At 46.6% G+C, this 19,501-nt stretch overlaps 1 protein-coding gene across 1 annotated transcript in view; it reads left to right on the top strand.

Moving 5' to 3' along the window:
- Positions 1 to 10,509, top strand: part of LOC137362383 (dynactin subunit 1-like) — a 50,144-nt gene extending 39,635 nt beyond the window's left edge. Inside the window, exon 4 of the mRNA XM_068026793.1 lies at positions 9,483 to 10,509. Coding sequence (XP_067882894.1) covers positions 9,483 to 9,620 — 138 coding nt within the window. The 3' untranslated portion in view covers positions 9,621 to 10,509. The remainder of the gene's footprint in view (positions 1 to 9,482) is intronic.
- The last annotated feature ends 8,992 nt before the right edge of the window (positions 10,510 to 19,501 follow it).

The raw sequence follows: 19,501 nt of genomic DNA, 5'->3' as shown, positions 1-19,501 counted from the left end.
CCTGCCACACTAGTTTAAACCCTCCCGAGTGACGCTAGCAAACCTTGCAGCCAGGATATTAGTGCCCTTCCAGTTTAGATGCAACCCGTCCTTCTTGTACAGGTCCCATCTGTCTCTGAAGAGAGCCCAATGGTTCAGATATCTGAAACCCTCCCTTCTACACCAGCTGTTCAGCCACGTGCTTAGCTGCACTATCTTCCTATTTCTAGCCTCACTGGCACGTGGCACAGGGAGTAATCCCGAGATTACAACCCTAGAGGTCCTGTTTTTTAACTTACTACCTAACTCCCTAAACTCCCCCTGCAGGACCTCATCACTCTTCCTGCCTTTGTCATTGGTACCGATGTGTACCACAACCTCTGGCTGTTCACCCTCCCCCTTCAGAATCTCCCTGTCCGTTCAGAGACATCCTTGACCCTGGCACCAGGGAGGCAACATACCATCCTGGAGTCTCTTTCACGTCCACAGAAGTGCCTATCTGTGCACCTGACTATAGAGTCCCCTATAACTATTGCTCTTCTGCGCTTTGTCCCTCCCTGCTGAACAACAGTGCCAGCCGTGGTGCCACTGCTCTGGCTGCTGCTGCTGCTTTCCCCTGATAGGCCATCCCCCCCAACCGTATCCAAAACGGTATACTTGTTAGAGAGGGGGATAGACACAGGGGATTCCTGCACTGACTGCCTGCCCCTTCTAGCGGTCACCCATCTATCTGCCTGCACCTTGGGTGTAACCACTTCTCTAAAACTCCTGTCTATGATGCTTTCTGCCACCTGCATGCTCCTAAGTGCATCCAGTTGCTGCTCCAACCGATCCATGTGGTCTGTGAGGAGCTGCAACTGGGTACACTTCCTGCAGATGTAGTCGCCCGGAACACTGGAAGCGTCACGGACCTCCCACATCTCACAGGTGAAGCATTTCACCCCTCTAACTGACATTTCTAGCACTAATTAGTTAATGAATATAAAATAAATAAATACTTACTAAATCCTTACTAAATTATGATACACTTAACTATATGGTCCCTAGAGCTAGATTTCTACAATAAATATTAAATGCTAACTAAATATAGTAATCTTCTCCCTCTGGTTTCGTTACTCTACTTATTAATTAGTTAACAATTAGGTGAGGCATCATCCTCATAGATTCTCTGCACTCTTGACTTTCTTTCTCACAGGTTTTTGCAAATGCTGTCAGCAGCTCTGGTGGGGTGCTTCTATTGTCTGCATTTACATAGGAAGTTGTGGGGTCTAATCTTTCCAATATTTTGGGGTTGGATGACCGGACTGTAGAGGTTTTCATTTGGGAATCCTCTCAGATTTCCTTTATCCTGTCCTCTTTGTCCCGGTTTTCCTTTTCCTCCAATTTTTTGTCAGCCCTGTACCTGTCTGTCCCCTTTTGTTCTCGGCAGTGGTCCCTTACAATTCACCAGCCCTCTGCTGGAAGATTTCCCAAAAGCCAATACAGGAATTAGGGGTGCAGATTTCACTGCAGGTTGGAGTTTCCCCTAAACCTGGCACATGTGGCAATTCATAAAGTACTCCACCACATCTTTCGGCCAGTCAAAGGCTGCCTTATGCGGGCTTTGATTTTTTTTGTATACCAATATGTACAGCCACTGTAATCTCAAGGGCCATTCTTAATATTTCTCTGCAGCACCACTAACTGGTGAACCACTGTCCACTCTTTGTCCTCAGGTCAGTGAGGAGAACTCCGCTTCCTCATCAGTATCTCATTCTTTAAATAGTAGCAATCAGGGACTCCCTCTGCTTCACTTTCAGACTGGGTAGCCTGTGCTAACTCTTTCAGTACTGGGTCGGCTCGCTGAGTCTCAGCTAGGGAAGATTCATTTAATCCATTCCCTGGGTCTTCTAACTTTCCAAAGAAAGTCTCAGACAGACAGACCTCATGGTCACCTGCCTGCAGTGTCAATGCAGTCTCCTCTGGGGGAGCTGGTTTGATCATGGCCTGATCGACTACACATTCAGGGGAACTGCAGGAGACCATCTCCTGCCACTGCCCTGTCTCTCTGACCTCCTGCGCGCTCTCTTTTACCACTGGGGAAGCTACCACCTTCATCCCTGCCTGATCATTACCTAGGAGTAGGTCAGCCCTGTCCACAGGTAAACTAGGGACAATCCCTGCGGTCACCGGTCCTGAAACTAGGTCGCACGGCAAGTGCACCCGGTGTAAAAGTACAGGCGTACACTGCTCTCCAATACCATTCACTACCATTCTGGTGTTTACTACACTCTGGGGGAAGGTCAGGCCTTTTCCCAGTAAAAGGGATCTGGTGGCACTTGGCCCCTGTATCCCTGAGGAGTACTATGGGCTTGCTTGCCCCCTTTGAGGGGTATGGGGTTACTCTCCCTTCAGGCACAAAATCCTGATAACCTTCAGGAATCCTATTAAATTTTCCTGCACCTACAGCAGTATGTTTCCTGGGCCTTACTACTGTTACAGTTAAAGCCACAGCTTGTTCTGCTGTGCTTTCCATCAGAGTCCCTTCTCCGTCACTGAGCGGGTGTGGCCTGATTAACCCGACAGGCTTTCCCCGTAGTTTCCAGCAGTCAGCTCTTAGATGACCTGCTTTATTACAATGGAAGCACACAGGTCTCCAGGTCTCAATGTTGCTCACAGCACCTTCCTTTATGGCTGGAGGAGGGCCTCCTAGGTGTCCTGCTTTTCTTTCTCTCCCAGGATTGCTTGGGCTCCTATCACCTTCCCACCCTTTGTCCTTTTTGGATTTGTGGGAGTGACTAGGAAAAGTTTTTCCCTGGGGAACCGACTTGTATAGTAGAGCAAACTCATCAGCCAGCACTGCTGCCTGCCAGGCTCTATGAACTTTTTGTTCCTCTACATGAGTCTTTATGGAGAGGGGGACAGAGTTTTTAAATTCCTCTAGCAAAATTACCTCTGAGGTTTTCATAGCTGGGCTGCTCTTTAAGAGCCCTCAAACACTGGTCAAAAACCAGCTGATTACTTCTCTCAAACTCCAGGTAAGTTTGATCAGCCTGCTTCCTGAGGGTTCAGAACTTCTGGCAGTAGGCTTCCGGTACTAGCTCATATGCCCCAAGGATAGCATTTTTTGTCAGTTCATAATTTGATGAACTCTCATCTGGCAACAGGGAATAAACCTCATGGGCTTTTCCTTTTGCAACAGAAGAGTCCAAGTCTCAGCCGGTCACTTTAGCTGCCTTGCCAGTTTCTCAAAAGATACAAAAAATTCTTCCACATCTCCCTCATTGAATTTTGGGATCAGTTGGGAAAATTTTAACCATTCCGTACACAGCCCCGCACTTGTATTTTCCATGCTTTCACAGGGCTTACTCTGTCACCCCCTAGCTAACTCAAGCTGCCTCTTACTTCACGTTCCTTCTAGACGGTTCTTTCTTTCCCTCGCTCTCTCCCCTAAATCAAGTTTCCTCTGTTCCAATTGTATCTTTGCTCGCAATACCTTGTCGGAGTCGATCTCTAACCCTGATTCTGCTTCTTCAGATTCCAGGGAAAAATGGTTAGCCACTAGTCTTAGGAGTTCAGACTTTCTAGCCTCGGTATGTACAGTGATGCCACACAGCTCAGCCATATTTCTCAACTCCTCAATAGACAGTGCCTTTAACTTATCCCAAGTTACTTCACCCTGACTTCGGGAGTTACTGGCTTCAGTCGCAGACATGTTAGTTTTCTCTTTCTGATTAGGATCAATTTGACTTCCCACTTCCAATTTCTCGTTTTTCTGTGGGTCCAATCCGGGACACTAGCCCCCAAATTTCTGTTATGACCAGGTGAGGCAGGGGTCTAGGGCTCCCCTCTCAGCCTTCCCTGGTTTGGCCATAATGGGGTTTAATTTTTAAAACAGTGTTTTTAGCTTCCCTTCAGTGAGTCCTTGCTCACTGCTCGCTAATGGTAATTGCAAAGAAATCAACTAGACAGGTTTTCTCAGATTTAAATAAGAACGGTGTAAGTTTATTAACCTTAAAACACTAATTCAGTTAAGACTACTAAAAATACACGATGCGACCACACTAACATTCATACGCGATAAACATACATGCAAATAGAGACAGAAAAGGAGAAAGAATGGGAAAGGTTTGAAGTAATAGCTGGAGTTCAATTACTGGTTTTGGATTGGATGTAAAATCTTTGATTGAAGTTAAGTCTTGCAGTTCTCGTTGGAGCACAGTGCACACTTTCAAACTTGTTTCGCTGGACTTCTGTCTTGAGGCTTAAGTTACTTCCATGGGTCCCTGGAACTTTGAAGGGGAGAGAGGTGCTCTCTTCTTCAAGTTCAGTTGCAGTCTCTTCCTCCTTATTTTGGAATTGTGAGCACAATTAGTTAACTCCAGGTTGGCCAGCAGGTTAGCCATGTGATTAGCTCCCTGTTTGAAAAACAGCCTGTTCTGCGAGGTTTATGGATTCCTTCAAGCTCACCAGACACTCTATTGACAAAAATCCATCTGGCTAATTGAATCAGGAAATACTCCCATTGTCGTCTTCACGCAACTGTCTTTTGGAATGCAAATGTGCAGCCATGCTTTCAGCCACTGTTGTCTTTTTAAACAACTTATTTCAAGTCCAGTAACAGTTCAAAAATAATGTTCCATGTCGCGAAAATAATATCTCAGTTTGGCAGGTGTGGTCTTCATCACAATATCTTTAACTTTTTTAGTTAACCACGGATGGTGGGTCCTCCACTTGCAATTTTTCTTTCTCATTGGAAATCTATTCCATGTATTCTGAAATATCCCTTTAAATGTCTGCCATACGAACTAGGAGCAGGGGTAAGCCACTCAGTCCTTTGAGCCTGCTCTGCCATTCAATAAGTTCATGGCTGAACTGTCACTGCATCTCTATTGACCTGTCCCTTAACCTACTTTGCCAGTTCACTGTAGCTCGCTCTGCTTTCATGCTCTCATAATTGCCCTTATTTAAGTTTAAAATACTAGTCTTAAAGCTACTCTTCCCTCCCTCAAACTGAATATAAAATTCAATCATATTATGATCACTGCTGCCTAGGGGCACCTTCACTGTGAGGCCATTAATTAATCCTATCTCATTGCACCAATACCAGGTCTAGTATAGCCTGCTGTCCGGTTGGCTCCAGAACATACTGTTGCAAGAAACTATCCCGAAAACATTCTATGAACTCCTCATCTCAGCTGCCTTTGCCCATCTGATTTTTCCAGTCTGTATGTAGATTAAAAACCCCCATGATTATCTCCATGCCTTTCAGACAAGCACCCATTATTTCTTCCTTTATACCCCGTCCGACAGTGTGGTTACTGTTAGGGGGCCTGTACACCACTCCCACAAGTGACTTCTTGCCTTTATCATTTCTCTTGTCAACCCAAAGCGCTTCTACATCCTGGTTTCCTGAACTTAGGTCATCTCTCTCTATTCTGCTAATACCATCATTAATTAACAGAACCACCCCTCCACCTTTTCTTAGTTTCCTGTCCTTCCTAAATGTCATGTACCCTTCAATATTCAGGTCCCAATTTATGTCATCCATTTTACCTGCAATACTTCTGGCATTAAAGTAGAGGCCTTCCATCCTGGTCTGACTCCCTTGAAACTTACTTCCGCTGTATTCCCTCTGACTTGTTCGCTTTCCTGTGTTTAGCTGTGTCCCTATTCTGCTAGGAGTCTGCATCCGCTCCCCCTGCCAAATTAGTTTAAACTCCTCCAACAGCACTAGCAAACCCGCCAGCAAGGATGTTAGTTCCCCTCTGGTTCAGATGTAGACCGTCCCTCTTTTACAGGTCCCACCTCCCCCAGAAACGGTCCCAGTGGTCCAGGAATCTAAAACCCTCCCTCCTGCACCAACTCTTAAGCCACACATTGATCTGTGCTATTCTCCTATTTCTATACTCGCTAGCACGTGGCACTGGGAGTAATCCAGAGATTACAACCCGAGAGGTCCTGCTTTTTAGTCTACTGCCTAACTCCCTGAATTCTTGATGCAAGACCTCATCCCTCTTTCTACCTATGTCATTGGTACCAACATGTACCATGACCTCTGCCTCATCACCCTCCCCATTCAGGATGCCCTGCAGCTGTTCAGGCACCAGGGAGGCAACACACCATGCTGGAGTCACGTTGACGGCCACAGTAGCACCTATCTGTTCCCCTGACTATAGAATCCCCTATTACTATTGCTCTTCCTCTCTTTCCCCCTTCCTGTGCAGACAGGCTGCTTGCGGTGCCAGAAGCTTGGCTCTGTCCGCACTCCCTAGAGGAACCAGCCTCCAAAATGGAATACCGACTTTCAAGCGGGACCCCAGGGGACTCCTGAACTACCTGCCTGATTCTCTTGGACTGCCTGGTGGTCACCCATTCCCTTCCTTCCTCAAGTCCCTTCAGCTGCGGTGTGACCACCTCTCTATATGTGCTATCCACAATGCTCTCAGACTCACGGATGCTCCACAGTGTTTCCAGCCGCTGTTGCAGCTCTGAAACCCGAGCTTCCAGGAGCTGCAGCTGGACACACTTCCTCCACACGTGCTGGTCCCGGGACTGGAAATGTTCCCGGAATCCCACATGCAGCCAGAGGAGCAAACCACGGCTTCAAGCTCTCCTGCCATGACTAAACCCTTTAAATTTAAAACTTTAGAAGATTATAATTTTTAAAAAAAACAAAGTCTTGCTAAAACAATGACTTACAATTCAATCCACTATGAAAAATACCCACCAGGACTTACTCACCAGTCAGCTGTGCTCTTTGGAGACTCTCGGCTCCCCTCACTCTGAGGACAGGTAGGAAATGAAAGGAGCTCCTCGCTCCCTCCTCACCGAACTTCCTTAGTCACCAAACTTCCACTTTAACACTCTAATGCAACCCAAGTCAGCACTCCAGTGCAAACAAGGAATTGCGCTATCAGTACATCTGTTTTGTTCTGTTTCAAATGCTACTCACATTCAGATACAGAGTCAATTGGGGGTGGCACAGTGGTTAGTACTGCAGCCTCACAGCTCCAGTGACCCGGGTTTGGTTCTGGGTACTGCCTGTATGGAGTTTGCAAGTTCTCCCTGTGACCGCGTGGGTTTCCTCCGGGTGCTCAGGTTTCCTCCACAGCCCAAGACTTGCAGGTTGATAGGTAAATTGGCCATTGTAAATTGCTCCTCATGTAGGTAGGTGGTAGGAGAATTGTGGGGATGTGGTAGGGAATATGTGATTAATGTAGGATTAGTATAAAATGGGTGGTTAATGGTTGGCACAGACTTGGTGGGCCGAAGGGCCTTTTTCAGTACTGTATCTCTCTATGACTCTAATTTTGTAACCTCTAGCCTTGTCTGCTGATTTACTCTAAGATTTGTAATCACTGTCCCTTTCTGTTTATCATTTCCCATATTAATACCTTTCTCACTTGCTTTGTCTCTACTCTTTGATTTACCACATCTTCCCAAATCTGATCCCTTGCCGCCACTATTTAGTTTAAAACCCTCTCTACTTCCCTAGTTATGCAGCTCACTAGAACACTGGCCCCAGCACAGTTCAGGTGTAGACCGTCCCAAAGGTACAGCCCCCACTTTCCCCAGTACTGGTGCCAGTGCCCCACGAACTGGAACCCACTTTTTCCACACCAGTCTTTGAGCTACGCATTCATCTCTCTAATCTCATTTGCCCTACTCCAATTTGCATGTTGCTCAGGTAATAATCCAGAGATTATTACCTTTTGAGGTTCTGCTTAATTTAGTGTGTATCTCCTCAGACTGACTATGTAGAACCTCCTTCCATGTTCTATCCATATCATTGGTACCTACATGGACCACGACGACTGGATCCTCCTCCTCCCACTGTAAGTTTCTCTCCAACCCTGAGCAGATGTCCCAAACCCTGGCACCGGGCTGGCAACACAGCCATCTGGAATCTCGCTCTTTGCTGCAGAGAACAGTGTCAATCCCCCTCATTGTTACTGCCCCCTACTACCACTACTTTTCTATTTGCTCCCCCCACTTGAACGACTTCCTGTACCACGGTCAGTCTGCTCATCCACACTACAGCCCTCGCTTTTGCCAATATAAGCTGCAAGAACCCCAAACTTATTGCTCAGTTGCAAGGGCTGAGGCTCCTCCACTCCCACCTTCTCAGTCCCCTTACCTGCCTCACTCGCAGTCACACCCTCCTGTCCCTGACTACTGACCAAAACAGATGCCCCTATCCTGAAGGGTGTGAATGCCTTCTGAAACAGTGTGTCCAGTTAACTTTCCCCCTCCCTGATGCATCGCAGTGTCTGCAGCTCGGCATCCAGGAGCTCCCATATAACTGCAGCCACAACACATCACTTGTCCTGCCATCTTTATTGTGTTAATTTAATTAAATTTATTTTTCTTAATTTATAGTTCCCCTCCTTACCGAACTCCCTCTCTCACCAAACTCCCTTCTTCACACTCTGTGCCGTCCAGCAGCACTCAGTGCACACCCAATTGCTCTTTACCCAGTTCCTCTTCACCCGCTTCCTCTTCATCCGTTTCCTGCAGTAATTATCCAGCTTTGCCTCACCAACTCATTCACTGTAACTACCCATTAAAATTGAGCCAGAATATATGTTACAAATAGGCTCTCGTCTGCTTGGGATCTTCAGGGTGGTGGGTACAGGTCTGCCAGGGGTGGGAGAGTGGAGTTGATGGTGTTTGCGGGATTTACAGAGGTTTCAATATGGAAGCAGCACCAATCCGGAATCTGTGGCGAAGCTCCCTTTGTGCCCTGTGAACATTAATCTTTGAGTGTGGCACTAGCTGTACCATGAGGGGTAGTGAGACTGACTGCATAGCTCTGTGGAGAGCTGGCACGGGCTTGATGTGCCAAATGGCCTCCTACTGTGCTGTAAATGTCTATGACTCTCTGTAGCCCAGATCAGGATTGGTTGCAGATTCACTTCCCTGAAGGCTATCGGTGAGCCTGTTAGGTTTGTAATCACAATCCAACAAGTTTTCTGGTGCAGGTTATAAATAATCAGATTTATTGAATGTAATTTTTACAAACTTACACTTTTGGGATTTGAACCTTTGATCTCTGGGTTAAGTCCAGTATCAGAATAAAGCTTTTCGAATTCAACAGCAAAGCTGCAGTGTTGGTTAATTTTACATTTTTTGTATTAACTAGCATGGTTTTGATCAGAATGATGTGATGAAGTGTTTAAAATGGTGAAAGGATGGGACAGGTGGATAGAAGCAGATGATTTCCAGTAATTGAGGGTCTACAACGAGAGGCCAGAGATAGAAGATTAAATGGAAGTGATTGAGGACAGAGCAGGAGAGAGTTGTGAGGCTGTGGGATTCACTTCCAGAGTTAGTGGTTGAGACAGAAACTGTGGATTAGAGACTGGGAGGAAGGAGCAGGGAATGGGAACAGGGTAGATCAATGTCATTAGGACTATTTGCTGGAGTGGTCAGTAAATCCTGACGCAGTCTGAATGGCCTGTTTGTGTCTTGTAAGCTGTTTCATTGCTGACCTGTAACTGATGTCTTGTTTCCTACCACAGGCTAAGGAGGAGCAGAGGATGGATGCGATTTGTGTGGGTAAAGTCACTCTGCCATGTCCACCCGGTGAAGGTCAGCTTCACCGTATCGTCCTGCTCCGGGATCAGCTCTATGACCTGCACAGCCGCCTCATCTCCTAGGAACCTGGGCCAGGGCCCCTCGTCATCAGGACACTAATCTAATCTTCAACCCAGGAGTACCCAACCTGCTAATCTCGCTAATTCCTAACCACTGCCTCATTTATTACTAAGTGTGTGACCCAGAGGCAGTTTAGATAAAGCTCTGTCTACACACTGCCCCTGTCGGGAATTAACCCCTCGCAGCCTACAGCTCCAAGAACTGTTCCCTCAGCTCAGTGTGTACTCTGTCATTATAGTGACATTCTATCCATAGATCAGACCCAGTCAGTGCCACAGTTATTCAACTCTCCCCCTCATTGTATCCTTCCCAATAGTTTGGCTAATCGTCCTGGGGGGGGCCTCGCACACTGCTCTCGGATCACAGTCTGATTGGGCTCCTGACTTCACCTCCTAGTCAATGGTCACTGACCTCCCTACAACATTCCCAGCTCACTTCCCGAAGTTTTCCCAGCTCACTTCCCGATAAGCTTTCATAGCTCACTTTCCGATTAGCTTTCCCAGCTCACTTCCCGAAAAACCTCGCGAGCAATTTATCAAGAAGAGGATACAAACTCTGTGGACAGCACGTTAGTAACGCACTCTCCATCTGCCCATCCACTCTCTCCATCCCTCCCTTGTCTCAATTCCCCCCCGCGTCTCCATCCCCCCCACCCCTGTCTCCATCCCCCCCACCCATGTCTCCAACACCCCCCCCCCATCTCCGTCCTTGTTTGATGCTGGATGTGTTGACTGGGTCTAATGGTGAGTTTCTGTGTGTTTGAGCAGTTTCTCTGTACAGTCTGTTGCATGTTTATTGAAGTTAGTTGTATTCAGTCAGTCTGTCCGGAGCACCTGCTCATCACACCAACTCATTAATAAATGTTCGCCTGTTGCCTGGGTTGTCTTCAAATCAATTCTCTCTGCTTTTCCTTTTGTTGAGACATAGTTACTTGGAGCAGTCCATGATTCAGGGATCAGCCCACACCTTCCCACACTCAGCCCACCTAGTGCTGAACCGCGCCCTCCCCTGGCATTGCCTCCCCCCCTTTCCCAGCGTTGACACACACCCCCCCCACATCAGTAGTGGGGAAAATGCTAGAGTCTATTATAAAGGATGTGATAGCAGAACACCTGGAAAACATAAATGGGATTGGACAAAGTCAGCATGGGTTTACGAAAGGGAAATCATGCTTAACAAATCTACTGGAGTTTTTTGAGGATGTAACTAGTAGAATAGATAAGGGAGAACCAATGGATGTGGTGTATTTGGATTTTCAGAAAGCTCCCACATAAGATGTTAGTGTGCAAGATTAAAGCACATGGGATTGGGGGTAATATACTGGCATGGATTGAGAATTGGTTGACAGACAGGAAACAAAGAGTAGGAATATATGGGTCTTTTTCTGAGTGGCAGGCAGCGACTAGTGGGGTACCACAGGGATCAGTGCTTGGGCCCCAGCTATTCTTGGGTGAGGGAACTAAATGCAACATTTCCAAGTTTGCAGACGACACAAAGCTGGGGGAGGGGGGGGAATGTGAGCTGTGAGGAGGATGCAAAGAGCTCCAATGTGATTTGGGCGAGTGGGCAAATGCATGGCAGATGCAGTATAACGTGGATAAATGTGAAGTTATCCACTTTGGTTGTAAAAACAGAAAGGCAGATTATTATCTGAATGGTGATAGATTGGGAAAGGGGGAGGTGCAATGAGACCTGGGTGTCCTTGTACACCAGTCGCTGAAAGCAAGCATTCAGGTGCAGCAAGCAGGCGAATGGTATGTTGGCCTTCATTACAAGAGGATTTGAGTACAGGAGCAAGGATGTCTTACTGCAGTTATACAGGGCCTTGGTGAGACTACATCTGGAGTATTGTGTGCAGTTTGGGTCTCCTTATCTGAGGAAGGATGTTCTTGCCATGGAGGGAGTGCAAAGAAGATTTACTAGGCTGATTCCTGGGATGGCAGGATTGATGTATGAGGAGAGATTGGGTCGACTATATTCACTAGAGTTTAGAAGATTGAGAGGGGATCTCATAGAAACCTATTAAATTCTAACAGGACTAGACAGGCTAGATGCAGGCAGGATGTTCCTGATGGCTGGGGAGTCCAGAACCAGGGATCACAGTCTCAGGATACAGGGTATGCCATTTAGAACCAAGATGAGGAGAAATGTCTTCAATTAGAGAGTGGTGAACCTGTGGAATTCTCTACCGCAGAAGGCAGTGGAGGCCAAGTCATTAAATATATTCAAGAAGGAGATAGATATATTTCTTAATGCCAAAGGGATCAAGGGATATGGGGAGAAAGCGGGAACAGGTTACTGAATTAGATGATCAGCCATGAGCTTTTTCGAAAGGCGGAGCAGGCCCAAAGGGCCAAATGCCCTACTCCTGCTCCTATTTTCAATGTTTCTATGATGTTCTCACAGCCGTCCGATGGGGGAAGGAAGGTTCTTCAGCAGTAGAACAGTCCGTAGTCTAATCCAGAAGTTGAAATTGTTGTTCCTTCTCCAGCAATGAATTTCAACAATTAACAACTTGCAATCACTTTTTTATTAATCAATTTGGCTTTAGAATTTTTGAGGGATAAAAGATTGTCACCATCTAAATTCTCTTCCTTCAATTTAAATGGTCTGAAAGGACTCCTTTCAGGTGCTAACACGTGCTGTCTGTTTCTCTCTTAACTGTCTCTCAAAAGTCAGCTTTTCAATTAGTTTCAAACTTCATTCAGTAACACTGTATCTCGATGCTCAGTCCGAATGGCTATATCCTGGGCAACGAGAATGCTTTCTTTGATTCAGCTGCTGTAGCCTGCTGCCTTACAGCAGTACTGCTCCCTTTCCAGCCTTAAAGGCACACCGCATTCTTCCCGAAAAAAAAACTACAGCAACATTACAACCCTCAGTTGACCCTGCAAAGTCTTCCTTACTCATCTCTGGGGGCTTGTGCCAAAGTTGGGAGAGCTGTCCCACAGACTAGTCAAGCAACAGCCTGACATAGTCATACTCACGGGATCATACCTTACAGATAATGTCCCAGATGCCACGGTCACCATCCACCGGGTATGTCCTGTCCCACCAGCAGGACAGGCCCAGCAGAGGTGGCGTCACAGTGGTATACAGTAGGGAGGGAGTTGCCCTGGGAGTCCTCAACATCGACTCTGGACCCAATGAAATCTTATGGCATCAGGTCAAATATGGGCAAGGAAACCTCCTCATTACCACCTACTGCCCTCCCTCAGCTGATGAGTCAGAACTCCATATTGAACACCACTTGGAGGAAGCACAGGGTCACAAGGGCGCAGAATGTACTCTGGCTGGGGGACTTCAATGTCCATCACCAAGAGTGGCTCGGTAGCACCACTACTGACCGAGCTGGCCGAGTCCTAAAGGACATAGCTGCTAGACTGGGTCTGTGGCAGGTGGTGGGGGAACCAACACGAGGGAAAAACATACTTGACCTCACCAATCTGCCTGCTGCAGATGCATCTGTCTATGACTGTATTGGTAGGAATGACCACCGCACAGTCCTTGCGGAGACCAAGTCCCGCCTTCACATTGAGGGGACCGTCCGTCGTGTTGTGTGGCACTATCACCGTGCTAAATGGGATAGATTTCAAACAGATCTAGCAATGCAAAACTGGGCATCCATGAGGTGCTGTGGGCCATCAGCAGCAGCAGAATTGGACTCAACCACAATCTGTAATCTCATGGCCCGGCATATCCCCACTCTACCATTACCATCAAGCCAGGAGACCAACCCTGGTTCAATGAAGAGTGCAGGAGGGTATGCCAGGAGCACCACAGGTGAAGCTACAACCCAGGACTACTTGTGTGCCAAACTGCATAAGCAGCATGCCATAGACAGCTAAGCGATCCCATAACCAATGGATCAAACCTAAGTTCTGCAGTCCTGCCACATCCAGCTGGGAATGGTGGTGGACAATTAAACAACTAACTGGAGGAGGAGGCTCCACAAATATCCCCATCCTCAACGATGGGAGAGCCCAGCACATCAGTGCTAAAGGCAAGGCTGAAGCATTTGCAAATATCTTCAGCCAGAAGTGCCGAATTGATGATCCATCTCAGCCTCCTCCTGAAGTCCCCAACATCACAGATACCAGACTTCAGCCAATCTGATTCACTCAATGTGATATGAAGAAACAACTGAAGGCAGTGGATACTGCCAAGGCTATGGGCCCTGACAATATTCCAGCAATAGTACTGAAGACCTGTGCTCCAGAACTTGCCGCGAAATCAGTCAAGTTGTTCCAGTACAGGTACAACACTGGTATTGACTTGGCCTTGTGGAAAATTGCCCAGGTATGTCCTGTACACAAAAAGCAGGACAAATCCAACCCGGCCAATTACCGCCCCATCAGTCTACTTTCAATCATCAGTAAGGTGATGGAAGGTGTCGTCGACTGTGCTATCAAGCGGCACTTGCTTAGCAATAACCTGCTCAGTGACGCTCAGTATGGGTTCCGCCAGAACCACTCAGCTCCTAACCTCATTACAGCCTTGGTTCAAAATTGGACAGAAGAGCTGAACTCCAGAGGTGAGGAGAGAGTGACTGCCCTTGACATCAAGGCAGCATTTGACTGAGTATGGCATCAAGGAGCCCTAGCAAAACTGGAGTCAATGGGAATCGGGGGGAAAACACTGCTGGTTGGAGTCATATGTAGCACAAAGGAAGATGGTTGTGTAAAATAAAAGCAAAATATGCAGATGCTGGAAATCTGAAATAAAAGCAGTAAGTGCTGGAAATACTCAGCAAGTCAGGCAGCTGGGGAGAGAGAAGCAGAGTTAACATTTCAGGTCTGTGACCTTTCATCAGAACTGGCAAAAGTTAGAAAAGAATTAGGTTTCAAGCAAGTGAAGGGGTGGTGGGTGATGCTGGGAAGAGAACAAAAGGGAAGGTGTGTAGTAGGCCAGAGGGCAAGAGAGATTAAATAACAAAACTGTCCTGGGACAAAGGAAAAGAGTGTGTTAATGCTTGTAGTGAAAGACAAAACATTAGTCATAGCGGAATAATGAGCAGCTCTGTCTACATGAAAAGCAGGCACATGGTTTAAAATTAAAATAAATTTAAGAAAAGACCAGTCGTGCTCTGGCATTATTGAACTCTATGTTCAGTCTGCAAGCCTGTAGAGTGCCTAATCAAAAGATCAGGTGCTGCTCCTCGAGCTTGCGTTGATGTTCACTTGAACACTGGAGCAGGCCAAAGACAGAAATGTTGGCATGAGAGGTGGGGGGGTTGTGTTGAAATGGCAAGCAACCGGAAGATCGGGTTCATGCTTTCAGACTAAGTGGAGATGTTCTGCAAAGTGGTCACACAATGTGCATTTGGTCTCCCCAGTGTAGAGGTGACCACATGGTGAGCAGCAAATGCAGTTTACTAAATTGAAAGAAGTACAAGGGGATGATGGAGGAGTGAATCAGGGTGGCGCGGAGGGAACGATCCCTTTGGAATGTAGACGGGGAGGGGAAGATGTGTTTGGTAGTGGCATCACGTTGGAGGTGGTGGAAATGGCGGAGGATGGTTGTAGTTGTTGGAGCTCCAGGACATCACTGCAGGAGTTCCTCAGGGTAGTGTCCGAGACCCAACCATCTTCAGCTGCTTCATCAATGACCTTCCTTCAATCATAAGGTCAGAAGTGGGGATGTTCGCTGATGATTGCACAATGTTCAGCACCATTCGTGACTCCTCAGATACTGAAGAAGTCCATGTAGAAATGCAGCAAGACCTGGACAATATCCAGGCTTGGGCTAATAAGTGGCAAGTAACATTCACGCCACACAAGTGCCAGGCAATGACCATCTCCAACAAGAGAGAATATAACCATCTCCCCTTGACATTCAATGGCATTACCATCGCTGAATCCCCCACTATCAACATCCTGGGGGCTACCATTGACCAGAAACTGAACTGGACCATCCACATAAATGATGTGGCTACAAGAGCGGGTCAGAGGCTAGGAATCCTGAGGCGGGTTACTTACCTCCTGACTCCCCAAAGCCTGTCCACCATCTACAAGGCACAAGTCAGGAGTGTGATGGAATACTCTTCACTTGTCTGGATGGGTGCAGCTCCAACAACACTCAAGAACTCGACACCATCCAGGACAAAGCAGCCCGCTTGATTGGCACCCCATCCACAAACATTTACTCCCTCCACCACCGACGCACAGTGGCAGCAGTGTGTACCATCTACAAGATGCACTGCAGCAAGGCACCAGGGCTCCTTAGACAGCAACTTCCAAACCCACGATCTCTACCAACTAGAAGGACAAGAGCAGCAGATGCATGGGAACACCACCACCTGCAAGTTCCCCTCCAAGTCACACACCATCCTGACTTGGAACTATATCGCCGTTCCTTCACTGTCGCTGGGTTAAAATCCTGGAACTCCCTTCCTAACAGCACTGTGGGTGTATCTACCCCAAATGGACTGCAGCGTTTCAAGAAGGCAGCTCACCACCACCTTCTCAATAGCAATTAGGGGTGGGCAATAAATGCTATCCTAGCCAGCGATGCCCAAATCCCGTGATTAAATTTTTTTAAACCCTCTCAAGAGCCCTGACATCCTTCCTAAAGTGTGACCAGAACTGGACACAATATTCTCACTGTGGAGAGCTTTACAAAGGTTCAGCATAACTTCCCTGCTTTTGTACTCAATGCCTCTATTTATGAAGCCCAAGATCTGATATGTTTTACTAAACGCTCTCTCAATATGTCCTGCCACCTTCAAAAATCGATGCACCCCCAGGTCCCTCTGTTCCTGCACACTCTTTAGAACAGTGAAAAGTCACTGACCTGAAACGTTAATTCTGTTTCTCTCTCCACAGATGCTGCCAGACCTGCTGAGTATTTCCAGCATTTCTTGTTTTTGTTTCGGGTTTCCAGCATCTGCAGTATTTTGCTTTTACATAAAGTATATATTGCCTCTCCCTATTCCTTCTGCAAAAATGCATCACCTCACATTTATCAGTATTAAATTCCATTTGCCACCTCTCTGCCCACTCTAGTAGCCTATGTATATCCTGTTGCAGGCAGCTCACTCTCACCTCCAAGCTTGGTGGTATTTTGAAATCTGAAATTTGAATGTCTGTTCCAAGATCCTAATCAAATGGGTGGTTGTTGGTCGGCACAGACTCGGTGGGCCGAAGGGCCTGTTTCAGTGCTGTATCTCTAAATAAATAAATAAATCTATATCTCGCAAAAAAAAGCAGTGGTCCCAGCACTGACCCTTGGGGAACACCACTGTCCACCATCCTCCAGTCTGAAAAACAACCATTTACCATGACTCACTGTTTTCCATCCTTAAGCCAATTTTTATCCAATTGGACACTGACCCTCCTATTCCATGAGCCTCAATTTTGGTTACCAGCCTTTTATGTGGTACTTTAGCAAAGATTTTCTTAAATTCCATATAAACAACATCAACCTTCAAAAAATTCAATTAGATTAGTTCTTTATTGTTCTTTCATGAGATGTGGGTGTTGCTGGCTAGGCCAGCATTTATTGCCCATCCCTAACTGCCCTTGAACTGAGTGGTTTGCTAGGCCATTTCAGAGGGCAGTTAATAGTCAACCACATTGCTGCGGGTTTGGAGTCACATTAGGCCAGACCAGCAGACTTCCTTCCCAAAAGGACATTAGTGAACCAGATGGGTTTTATACAACAATCAATGATAGTTTCAGGCACTATTACTGAGACTAGTTGTCAATGCCAGACATTTTTTAATTAATTAATCTCATTAATGAATTGAATTTAAAAACCACCAGCTGCCATGGTGGAATTTGACCCACGTCCCCAGGGCATTGGTCTGAGCCTCTGGATTACTAGTTCAGTGACATTATCACTATGCCACCTTGTCCCTGTAGTCAAGCACAATCTGCCTTTTATAAATCCGTGCTGGCTCTCCCTAATTAACTCAAACCTCTCCAAGTGTCTTTTGATTTTTTCCCCTAAAATCTTACCCACCACTGATGTTAAACTAACTGGCCTGTCGTTACTAGGACTGTCCTTACACCCTTTCTTCAACGTCACATTTGCCACTCTCCACTCCTCTGGCACCTCCCCTGTATCTAGGGAAGATTGGAAGATTATGGAGAGCCCTTCTGCTGTCTCCACCCCCACTTCCTTTAGCAACCTGCGATGCAAGCCATCTGGACCAGGTGACTTATCTACCCTAAGCATAGCCAGCCTTTCCGGTACCTCCTGCCTATCAATTTTCACCCCAGCCATTACCTCTACTATTTCCACTTCTACCGATATTTTGTCAGTATTCTCTTCCATAATAAACACCGATACAAAATACTCATTAAATATATTAGCCTTGCCCTGTGCCTCTAAGTCTATATTACCCTCTTTGTCCCTGACAGGCCCGTCCTGCTTCTCACTACCCGCTTACTATTTACATGCTGGAAGATTTTTGGGTTCCCTTTTATGCTGACTGTCATTTTATTCTCATATTCTCTCTTTGATTTTCCTCTTCACCTCCCCTCTCATCTCACTGTATTTGGCCTGGTTGTTTCCTCATATTCTCTACCCCTTCGTCATCTGCAGTTATACAGGACCTTGGTAAGACCACATCTGGAGTATTGTGTGCACTTTGGGTCTCCTTATCTGAGGAAGGATGTTCTTGCTATGGAGGGAGTGCAAAGAAGATTTAGTGGGCTGATTCCTGGATGGCAGTATTGACATATGAGGAGAGATTGGGGTCGACTAGGCCTATATTCACTAGAGTTTAGAAGAATGAAACGGGATCTCATAGAAACCTTTAAAATTCTAACAGGACTAGACAGGTTAGATGGAGGGAGGGTGTTCCCGATGGCTGGGGAGTCCAGAACCAGGGGTCACAGTCTCAGGATACGGGGTTTGCCATTTCGAACCGAGATGAGGAGAAATTTCTTCACTCAGAGGGTGGTGAACCTGTGGAATTCTCTACCGCAGAAGGCAGTGGAGGCCAAGTCATTAAATATATTCAAGAAGGAGATAGATATATTTCTTAATGCCAAAAGGATTATGGGGGAGGGAAAGCAGGAACAGGGTACTGAATTAGACGATCAGCCATGATCTTTTTTGAATGGCGAGCAGGCCCAAAGGGCCGAATGGCCTACTCCTGCTCCTATGTTTTCTGTGTTTCTATCCAAGGAGCCCTGGGTTTTGTTCCCCTTTTTGCCCTTGTTGGAATGTTCCTAGCCTGTAACTGAAACATCTCCTCCTTAAAGATAACCCATTGTTCCATTATAGTTTTTCCTGTCAGTCTTTGCTTCCATTTTACCCTGGCTAGATCCCCTTGAAGTTAGCCCTCTTCCAAATTCAAAGATTTTCTTTAGATTGTGCCTTGCTCTTCTTTGGTTGGATAAACTCGGATTGTTTTCACTGGAACGACGGAGGTGGAGGGGCGACATGATAGAGGTTTACAAAGTTATGAGCGGCATGGACAGAGTGGATAGTCAGAAGCTTTTTCCCAGGGTGGAAGAGTCAGTTACTAGGGGACATAGGTTTAAGGTGAGAGGGACAAAGTTTAGAGGGGATGTGCGAGGCAAGTTCTTTACACAGAGGGTGGTGAGTGCCTGGAACTTGCTGCCGGGGGAGGTGATGAAAGCAGATACGATAGCGACGTTTAAGAGGCATCTTGACAAATACATGAATAGGTTGGGAATAGAGGGATACGGTCCCCGGAAGTGCAGAAGGTTTTAGTTTAGGCAGGCATCAAGGTCGGCGCAGGCTTGGAGGGCCGAATGGCCTGTTCCTGTGCTGTACTGTTCTTTGTTCCTGCTAATTTAAACCTTATGATCTGCCTGAGTGAATTTGGAAATTTGGTGCACGTGGTAAGTTCTGGAAAGTTATTGTCCAGTTTAAATTTTAGATGAAGTGTCAGGTTTTAAATCTGCTG

Source organism: Heterodontus francisci, unplaced genomic scaffold (genome assembly GCF_036365525.1).
Source record: "Heterodontus francisci isolate sHetFra1 unplaced genomic scaffold, sHetFra1.hap1 HAP1_SCAFFOLD_480, whole genome shotgun sequence".
Lineage (NCBI taxonomy): Eukaryota > Metazoa > Chordata > Chondrichthyes > Heterodontiformes > Heterodontidae > Heterodontus > Heterodontus francisci.
This window is presented reverse-complemented; position numbering and strand designations above follow the sequence as displayed.